Here is a 10,779-nt window from a genome sequence, read left to right as displayed (position 1 = left end):
CCAAGATGAACATCAGGATCACACATCTACAGCACCTCTGAATCTTATTTCCATTTTCAGATATTGAACTCTGATAAACTTTGCCACCTATTACAAAGTGATCTGCTGTGATTTGTGGTGTTATTGAAGCATTATGAACAAGAGAAAATGATCATAAAGGCATGTTAACCCTCATACCAAACCCTCTTGTTACTTGTTTAAGCCAGTCATCCTCCATTTAGGAAAATATTGTCTTACAACATAACAGGCAATCAACATGATATAAATAAAGTAAAATCTTCTTTCCACCCACAGGCTCCACCCAATAGCACACACCCTCCAATTTCGTCAGTTGTTTTCATCTGAATCCTCTGAGTGATCAACACAGACTTCTGACAGCTGAGAAAGAGGCGACTGCATGCTTATAAACACGTTTTCTTTTCCCAGCAGTGTAGTGTGCAGCATGACTACAGCGGACCCTCCTACTTTAAATGTGTCTTGCTGTCAGGTCACAATAATGAAGATCATGAGCTCTCAGGATAAGCCGGAGCTGACTGGACTCCTGACCTAACAGCTCAGCTCCTGCAGTGATTAAGTACCTACCTGGCTCAATACTGTTTGCTGCTGAGATGTTATTCATAGTTGAGGTGATATATCATGTGTTTTCATGGATGTGTGTGATATATTGCGTGTGGTTTCTACATGAGTAATTGCCTGAGCCACACTTTGTAATTAAATCCAAGCCCTCCCTGCTTTTGGATAAAACAAAAAATATGTTAATGGTTTCATGGCAACCTTGTATTTGGCTTTGTGCTTGTATAGCTTAGTGTCACTGATAGGATTTCCCTCACGCCTACTTTAAGAAGTACTCTCAGTATCCCCATATCTTCACTGTCAGCTGCACTAAGTCTGGAGAGTGCCACACTGCAGTCTAAACTGTGATATAATGACCATGAGCTTGTGGTTTTTATGCCGTGCTTATATGAGTGCAAGTCGACCTTGATCCTTTGGGGATTGTACATTCCATGTTTTCCTGTTGTGTTTTGTTGACAGGAAAGTCGAATGGAAGGGAATCAAAGTAACGGAAACCATGTAACAAAAAAAAACAGACCCCACAAATCTCATTTTTTCTATGCAAGGAAACCAAAGGCATGGTTCATGGTTGGAACCACAGCCTTTGGATTTACAAACAAATTGTATTCAAGAACATATGAAACTGTGACATTTCCCAATGTACCACATAACACAAGAAATTAATGTTATCCAAAATATGTTTAATATTTGTATGAACCATATGTATAGTTTACTTACAGCGAGGCGGTCCTTATTCTCTGACGTAATTGCCAAAAACAATAATAATGCACTTGCCTTGTTTGCTACTGTTGACAGGCTAACAAACTCTCCTGTGTAAGTAGCCCCTGAACTTTTATCCACATGACAAACAGTCAGTGCCTCCATATCAGGTACAGGATATGTGTTGTCCCTGTGTCCACTTAAAATCATTACAAGTAGTATGACACAATTTTATCTGATCAACCATAAAAACCTGCAGTACATTATACAACATCTGAAACCCTCCTCCAGCTGCCTTGATATTCTGCCCACAGGCTTTTTCAAAATTGTTTCAAATTGCATGGCCTCAGATCTTTAACAGATTGTCAACACATCGCTTTTCTCAGGTGTCTTCCCACCTGCCCTGAAAACTGCCATCATCAAGCCACTCTTAAAAAAGAACAATCTAGACACTTCACTAATGAACAACTATAGGCCCATATCAAACCTCCCGTTTTTAAGTAATATCATTGAAAAATCTGTTTTTCAACAGCTGGACAAATTCTTGGCTCCAAACAACTGTTTTGTTGTCTTCCAGTCAGGATTTCAACCACACTACAGTACTGAGACTGCTCTTGTTAAGGTGACATACACTTAAACACAGACAGTGGCAGAATTTCAGTATTAGTATTATTGGATCTCAGTGCTGTATTTGACAAAGTTGAACACAACATATTACTAGACAGAGTGGAAAACTGGGTGGGACTTTCTGGCACAGTACTAAACTGGTTTGAATCCTACATAAAGGACAGGGACTACTTTGTGTCTATAGGTAATCAAACATCTGAGCAGACAAAAATGACATGCAGAGTTCTCCAAGGCTCCATTCTGGGGCCTCTTCTGTTCAGCATCTACATGCTCCCACTGGCTCAGATTATGGAAAACAGAAAAATACCACAATTATGCAGACAACACATACATTTACATGACCATATCACCAGGCGACTATGGTCCAATACAAGCACTGAGTGTGTGCATTGAATAAATCAACGATTGGATATGCCAGAATTTTCTTCAATTAAACAAAGATAAAACTGAAGTAATTGTTTTTGGAGCCAAGGAAGAACAATTAAAAGTCAGCACTCATGTTCAATCAATAATGTTAAAAACCACAAACCAAGCCAGAAATCTTGGTGTAGTCATGGACTCAGACCTGAATTTCAACAGCCAACAATTACAAAGTCAGCCTACTATCACCTAAAGAATATATCAAGAATTAAAGGACTTATGTCTCAGCAGGATTTGGAAAAACTTGTCCATACATTTATCTTCAGTAGACATGACTACTGTAATGCTGTCTTCACAGGTCTCCCTAAAAAATTGATCAGACAGCTGCAGCTGATTCAGAGCACTGCTGCTCGAGTCCTAACTAAGACTACGAAAGTGGATCATATCACTCCACTTCTCCTATCTTTAGACTGGCTTCCTGTCTGTCAAAAAATAATTTTAAAATACTACTGTTGGTATATAAAGCACTGAACAGTTTAGTGCCAAAATACATTTCTGATATGCTGCTACATTATGAACCATCCAGACTTCTCACGTTGTCTGGGACAGGTCTGCTTTCTGTTGCCAGAGTCAAAACTAAACATGAAGAAGCAGAGTTCAGTTATTACGCACTGCATATCATAATAAACTCCCAGAAAACTGCAGGTCTGCTGCAACTCTCAGCTCTTTTAAATCACAGCTGAAGACTTTTCTGTTTGTGGCTCCCTGTTATTATACCAAATTTGAGGATTATTGTCTTACCTTGCACTGTAACTTTTATTCTCCTGTTTTATCTGTCTTATTCTATTTTAGCTTATTTTTATTTACAATTTAACACTTTTAATTGTATTTAAATATCTTTTTACTTTACCTTGTGTTGCTTTTATATTCTGTCTTGATGACTTTTATGCTCTAGGTAAAGCACTTTGAATTGCCATGTTGTTGAAATGTGTTATACAAATAAACTTGCCTTGCCTTGCCTTGCCTTGCCTCACAGTAGAGGTTTGCTTTGAGTACAAGAATGATACAGATTCTGTCTGTAATTGCAGACTTTTGACAGCAGAGATCACTGCAATCTAATAGAACAGACACATTTAGACCCCAACATTTATTTATTTAGTTTTATTCATGAGTTTATTTGTCAGGGACAATGCAAAAAACATTGTTACAGGTTAAAATAACATGAGACAGATGTATTGCATATAGGATTTCTAGCCAAAGTCAATTTGTGATCCCTGTCCCTGGTTAGGCTTTGTCTACTTAAAAATAGTCATAACATATCATAACCAGAAATACATTAGTTAAATAGAGCTCATAATAAATAGTAACATTCTCAATAACAACAGTATTTACATCACATAACAATCAATTTATATGTGTTGCGTAGGTGTGCATGTGTGTATGTTCCCTACTTCATGGCAATGGTGTGTTTGTGTGCATAATAGTTATAGGTGTGTGTGTCCATGTACATACATGTATAGTCTTTATGAGTATGTATGTATGTTTGTTTATCTGTATGTATCTGTTCCTCTATCAGTGTGTAGATGTCCATGTGCATGTGTGGAGGTGCAGGTTTAGTTTTCTTTCAGCCAGTGTTTCACCTTTTCATTAAATGTTTTCAGATCAGTTTGTATTTTCATTTCTGTTGATAGGGCATTCCAAAAATGTATCCCTTTTACTGAAAAAGATAACTGAAAGTGGTTTTGCGCTGTACCACCCTGCAGTTGTCATTTGCTGATCCCCTAGTGGCAATTCTACTGGTGTTTATTTTTGTTACATATGGACAAAGTACAGCTGGGGCGAGATTATTCACACATTTAAAAATCAGGTTGATAAAAGAAAACTTGATGAAGCTGTCATAACTAAGTAACTTGTACTTTTTTTCAGAATTATACAATGGTGCCATTTCATTTGTTTTTGATCCATTATTTTCAGTGCTTGTTTGTATAGTGATGTAACAGGTTTGACAGTTGACTGTGAAGCCTGACTCCATACAGTAACACAATAGGATAAATATGAAAACATTATGGCATGCATAAACAGTTGAGCTGCCTTAAGGGGTATGTAATGTCTTATCATTCTAAAACAGTTCAGATTCGTCTTTATTGTCTTGCATAGCTTTTTAACATGTTTATCAAATTTGTGATGGGACCTAAAAATGTAAAATCACTGACTTCCCTTATTTCCTCTTGATCTATTTTGATTGTAAACTTATCTTTTGTTTTCCTTCTCATGGAAAAACACATTGACACAGTCTTTTTATGATTGTTTTTGAGCCACTGAGCCATTGGGATACACCCTCCATTTAAACTATCAAAAGGTCCAACCCTTACCCTTACCTTGAACTGAACCCCCATCAGACAGCACACATTAATCACGTGCAGTTTAATGAGATTACAGACAACACTGTGAGGATCTTTATTTCAACCTGTCTTTTTCATGGATCTCAAGTCTCAACACTCCTAATGATGTTAATATTTGTATCTATGTATAATTTTCTTACAGGCTTGTTATGACTGCATGAATGATACAGATTGTGTCTGTAATTACAGTCTTCTGACAGCAGAGGGCACTGGTGTTTAAGAACTAACATATTTACAGTTTAACACCCCCCCCCCCCCCCCCCCCCCACACACACACACACACACACAAACACAGAGTCATATTGCACTCTGACTTACAATCCTACTTGCCTAACCCTAACCTTGCCTTAACTTTAAACCAAGTCTTCAGCCTAAAATTTAAAATTTTATGATTGAAGAGAGAAGAGAGAGAGACAGATATATATATATATATATATATATATATATATATATAGAGAGAGAGAGAGAGAGAGAGAGAGAGAGAGAGAGAGAGAGAGAGAGAGAGAGCAGTATAGGAGTGAAAATAAGACTAGCTACTATTATATTAACTATATGAAAATTAAGAACAAAAGCCATGTGAAAGGCAGAGGTTGGGTATTTATATTAATTTTTTACATTTACATATTGTCTTATATATATGATGGCGTATCTATTGTACGTTTATCATGCATTGTAGTGTATTGTTTGAACTGGGAAACAGACAGACATGGCAGAGTTCATAGTGCACCAGACGGTGGCAGTATTTTAACAGGAAACAAGTCTCCTCAAGTACTAACACTGATCCATGACTCAAATATATTTATTTATTTATCTAACTAAATCTAATACTAACAGCGTTTATCTTAAAATAATATACTTTAAGTCATAGGCTACGCAAGTGACTTATACACACAAAATGATAGGCCTGTATGTACATACTTTGTGCAAATTCTGGGTAGGTAGGTTAAGAAAAACAAATTTGTCTTAAATCTTTAAACGCTTTGTATCAGTTGTAGATGCCACTTCCGGCTTATATTCTTTAAATGAATGAATGAATCCAAGCGTCACATAGCTTAATGATGATTTGTTTCAATCAAATACAATCAACTAACCTGGAGCCACCTGATGTGGCTCAAGTATTTGGGGCTTTTCTCTCATTGGACATTTTTCAATTCAGCCTTTTCATACTTTTTCCTATTTCTTTATTTTATTTAATTCAAGATAAATACTAATACATATTAATATTGCAGCATTGTCGAAAACTGTGCCTGTAGCCTGATAGTCGCAGCACAACTAAACTTAAAATCTTTGTTTGGAAACTCTTGGTTGAGTCCTTTGATTAAAGACAATAGGCTGCAGCCAGACCGAATGAGGTCAAAGATTAGGCTTGGGTCGGGGTAATAAATTAAACATCGGTTCCTAAATTATGAATTTTCTTTGAGGGTGGAGGACGCGGAGCTTCTGTATCTTTAATAGTGAGGAGCGAGATGGGAGAGGCTGCGCGTTCACGGTTCCTTTTCTCGCTCCTCGGCGGCGGGAGCGCGCAGTGGATCCCACACTCGCTGGAGAGGAAAAAAGCGCCGTCGGACTGCAACAGCGACTTACCGGGAAAAAAATGATCCCTCCACCGCCCTTCATCAACGCTGTCGAGTTCCGCAAAAGTCATGTGAAAGGATCCACAACATATGAGGATACGAGTTTTTTCGACCATTAAACTTGTTTCAGAGGATTGCAAACTCCGAGAGTGATTTATAAGACACAGGAATTGAAGTTAACATTGGAAAGGTAAGATGATTCAGTAGTTTATAATGTGTGAAAATATGAAAAAATACTGACCTTGTGCAGCATCTTCCAGATCAAAGCTAAGGAGGAAGAAATCGCCAATAGCCTTGAGGTTCATTGCAACTCTCATTAATCACAAGGGCATCTTTTCATTAGCGCAAAAAAGCTGCTCTGGAAATGAATTGTGGAAACATTGTATTTTAACTTTTGCTGAAAGCAAAATGTTTTGGTTAACTGCAGAAATAAAAGGTTCATAAAAGATTGTGTCCTCTGGTTTATGGAGACGCGCTCAGGGCAGGAGAGAGCACCTGATCCTGAAATTGCTGCAAATATGACACACAGCATATGTGCATATGTGCTGTTATTAAGTGCATGGATGTCCAAAACACCAAAAAATTATATGTTGTTTTTGTGCTGTGCTTTAGGGCAAAGTATCATGTCTTGTCATTATGCATCTGATGCTTTCAGTCAGATTGTGTGAGAGCAGCAGTTGTATTCTCACCAAGTGTTTTCAGTTTTTGTTTTTTATGAGTTTGTAGTGCAATGTTGAGAGCTTTGATGTCCTATTAAGAGGCATCACTTACCTAGTAAAACACATTTCAACTGATATGAAATGTAAAGCTTTCACTATAAATTTCTGCTGGTGCAATGGACATAATGGATGTTTTATAAATGTCTGATAACAATTTGACTCTTGGCTAATTGTTAATGGATATTTGCAGGCGCAGAAAATGGCGAGAAGGCTTCTGCAGCTCCTTGCCTTGTGGACTACTGTGATCGGCATTGTTCAGTGCTGTCCAGAGCTCTGCAGCTGCCAGGATAAATTTGCCCACCAGTTTGCAGACTGTGCTTACAAAGATCTGCTGGTGGTACCTGTGGGTCTACCCTCTAATGTTACCACTGTGAGCCTCTCTGCTAATAAGATCAAATTACTTAAAAGTAAAAGCTTCATCAACATCACTCAGGTCACTTCTCTCTGGCTTGCCCATAATGAGATAGTTACCATAGAGACGGACACCTTGGCCCCCCTGATTCAGCTCCGCAACCTGGACATCAGCTACAACAAAATTGTGAACTTTCCTTGGGAGGATCTGCACAACCTCACTGCCCTGCAGCTTCTGAAAATGAACAACAATGAAATGGTGAATCTTCCAAAGGATGCCTTCTCTACACTCAAAGACCTGAGGTCGCTGCGCATTAACAACAACAAGTTTACCACCATTGTGACAGGTACCTTTGATGCCCTCTCTTCCATGTCGCACCTTCAGATTTTTAACAACCCCTTCACATGCTCCTGCAACCTGGAGTGGCTGAGGGATTGGATCACAACAACTAAGATTTCTGTTCCTGAGCCAAACAGTATTTTATGTGAGGCCCCTGAACACCTGAAAGGTATAATAGTTACAAAAATCCCCACGCTGAACTGTAAGGCCCCTACTGTCACAATAACCTACCAGCCAAACCTTGAGAACACAGAGCTCTATGAGGGCTCCATGGTCATCTTAACCTGCGAATCAAAAGGAAGTCCCAAACCACAGGTCAGCTGGGAGGTGAATGCAGGAAATCAAAATGTTATATTCCCCTTGCCCTCCACTGGAGAAATAAATGATATGCCAATCAATGATAAAACAACCAACAATCAATTTCTCGTTTATGGAAATGGCACGCTCATCATCCCACGTATGAGTAAAAAGGAAGATGGAAATTACAGCTGCTCTGCAGTGAATGATTTAGGAAAGGCAGAGAGCAGTGTTAAAGTGGCTCTGGCAGGCACCCAAAAACATGCCAGCAAGTCAACAGTCGATTCTACAGTGGACAAGATCCGCCCGTCTGCTAACAAGCCTACAGAGCCTAAGACCTCCAAAAACAATGTGATCAACTGGGACAAATCCGAAGAAAGGACAAAGATTAGTCCTGGAGGCTCATCAGATAAACATGATGGCATAGGGCAGGTTGATGGTGATTCAAAGGACCACACCTTTGCAAGCAAGTGTGGTGTGAGAGATAGCAGTGAATACATCTCCAACCATGCCTTCAACATGAGCTTGGAGGACCTGAAGCAGTACACTTTTGATTTTGGTGTTATTGCGCTGGAAGTGTCGGAGACGGAGGCCAAAGTACAGCTGAATCCGCTGCAGCTTCCCAGCAGCAAATCCAACCTTCATCTCAGTCAGACTGAAAATTTGGAAACAGTGAATAAAGAGCCTTTGGGTCTGTTCCAGTCCTCATCTGGTAAAGCCTCCCTGGACATGCTCTACCTCTGTGTAAATACAGGTAATGGACACTCCATGGTTCAATGGTCCAACATAGCGGAAGGGGTTAATTCCTACCGCTTCCACGGTTTACAGCCTGGCACCAATTACACACTTTGTCTCACCTATGGGGGGCAGGACTGCCAAGTCCAAGTTGTCTTCACAACTAGGAAGAAGATCCCCTCCCTGCTTATCATTGTAGTTGTCAGCATCTTCCTGCTGGGTCTGGCAACTGTGCCCTTGCTGGGGGCCACCTGCTGCCATTTATTATACAAGTACCAGGGAAAGACCTACAAGCTGATCATGAAGGCTCAGAACCCGGATCAGATGGAGAAACAAATGACTGGAGATTTTGATCCCAGGGCATCTTTTGTGGAGTCAGAGAAAACCTTCAACCCCAGCGAGTTGGGCGAAGGGGAGGGAGAGGCCGACGGAGACGAAGGAGACGGAGAGGGAGAGGCTGAGGGCAGCGTGGTGACAGAGTCCATCCCCGGATCCTCATCCAAAACCAACCAAGAGGAGTTTGAAGTGGGCTCAGAGTACAGTGACAGATTACCGCTGGGAGCAGAGGCAGTCAACATCTCGGAGGAGATCAATGGCAACTACAAGCAGCCAAGTCGCTGAGCTCCGCTGATGTCTGCGAGTATATTGTAAAATATTTTACTTTCAAGTAGCCTACATTCAAGCAGGTAACTCACCCACCATTACTATACGTGAAAACAATGGCATCTGATTAAAAAGGTGGCTCTTTTTTATTTTTTACCTCAGAAAGTACTCCGTCATTCACTGAGATTGTGAACTGATTCATGTGACATTTGTAGTCAGCCGTAAGGTTACAATGCAAGCACATATTTCTACAGTTTATCAGACCTCAAAACTGGACAGGAAAACAACAAAATGTTCCCTTTCTGCAGGACAGACACAGATGGGCATGGGCACAAATTGTGCATAAGGCGAGACGCGGAGCTCGTCGGAGTTAAGCGTAATTTGAGGGCAAAAAGTGAAAAGTTTTATCACCGAGAGCACAAAAAAACAAGCAAAAACTGCAATATATTTATAGCCATTTGAAATTAACTAACATCAGGGACCATTGCTCATTCTAAGCTGTGTGCGTATGTGCAAGGCTGTGGATTAGCCCTCTCTCTCTCAAAAAACAAACAAAAACAAAATCTAAATACGGCCAATTATCATCCTCTCAGGTGTCGGCGCTCCGGCTCCACTCTGCTCGTCCACGGATTTTATTAATCGCAGATTTGGAGTCTTTTTTAGTTTTTAACTGGCAAATGATATTGTGCAAATATTTGGGTGAATTGCGCCTCAGAGCGCACACAGAAGCGCCCTGCCCGCTGTCCTGTGTGCCTAAAAGGGACATTTCTCTTACAGCTGTGTTGTGCTTGACATGAAATCCCTGGTTATTTACCGACAAATGTTGTTTCACGTAATGTAAGGCTTTAAAAATGTGCGATTGTAACCTCTTAATCAACGGGTGCTTGCTATACTCTCGCTTTTTACAATGAACGTGTCCATGGCATGTCACACGTATTTCCTTGTGTGGTTCTTATTAGTGTAGTCTAGAGGACTTTAGATGTTTACTGTCAACCTGTGATGTAAAGCCATGTGAATTTAAATGATTCTTTTTTACGACGGTAAGTAAGTTTTTATGAAGCCTCAATAAAAGGGCGCATGTGTGCGTCAGGCGGCTTCACTGTCTTGTAATTTGATGCATAGTGAGTTTTTGTGAACTATGTTGTAAAGCGAAAAAAAAACAACCCGTGACCTTTCAGGATTTTTTGATATAATTTTATGTAAGTGGAATTAATAAAACATATGAAACAATACAGGCTATTTTCTGGATTTGTCTCTGATTTTGCGGACACAGATTATGAGAAGAAAATGAATTCAGCCACATTTTCTCCTAAATTCACCTGAAATAAAGAAATTACATTTATAAAGAGGGTAATAAAATGTGAGTTCATCAATACAAGAAATTATTTCAATCAAGACTTCATAAAGGAATTTTTGAAATTTTATGTTTCTTTAGTATATGTTTCATTTGGTTGCTAATTTTTATAAGATATTGGTTTGACTTCTTTGTCGTTTTTTTA

At 39.5% G+C, this 10,779-nt stretch overlaps 1 protein-coding gene across 1 annotated transcript; it reads left to right on the top strand.

Moving 5' to 3' along the window:
* Positions 1-6,140: 6,140 nt before the first annotated feature.
* islr2 (immunoglobulin superfamily containing leucine-rich repeat 2) lies at positions 6,141-10,512 on the top strand. The gene is made up of 2 exons (XM_042412041.1): positions 6,141-6,425; positions 7,145-10,512. The coding sequence occupies exon 2, from the start codon at positions 7,154-7,156 to the stop codon at positions 9,296-9,298; it is 2,145 nt and encodes a 714-aa protein (XP_042267975.1). The 5' UTR covers positions 6,141-6,425; positions 7,145-7,153; the 3' UTR covers positions 9,299-10,512.
* Positions 10,513-10,779: the final 267 nt, after the last annotated feature.

This window comes from Thunnus maccoyii, chromosome 5 (genome assembly GCF_910596095.1).
Source record: "Thunnus maccoyii chromosome 5, fThuMac1.1, whole genome shotgun sequence".
Lineage (NCBI taxonomy): Eukaryota > Metazoa > Chordata > Actinopteri > Scombriformes > Scombridae > Thunnus > Thunnus maccoyii.
This window is presented reverse-complemented; position numbering and strand designations above follow the sequence as displayed.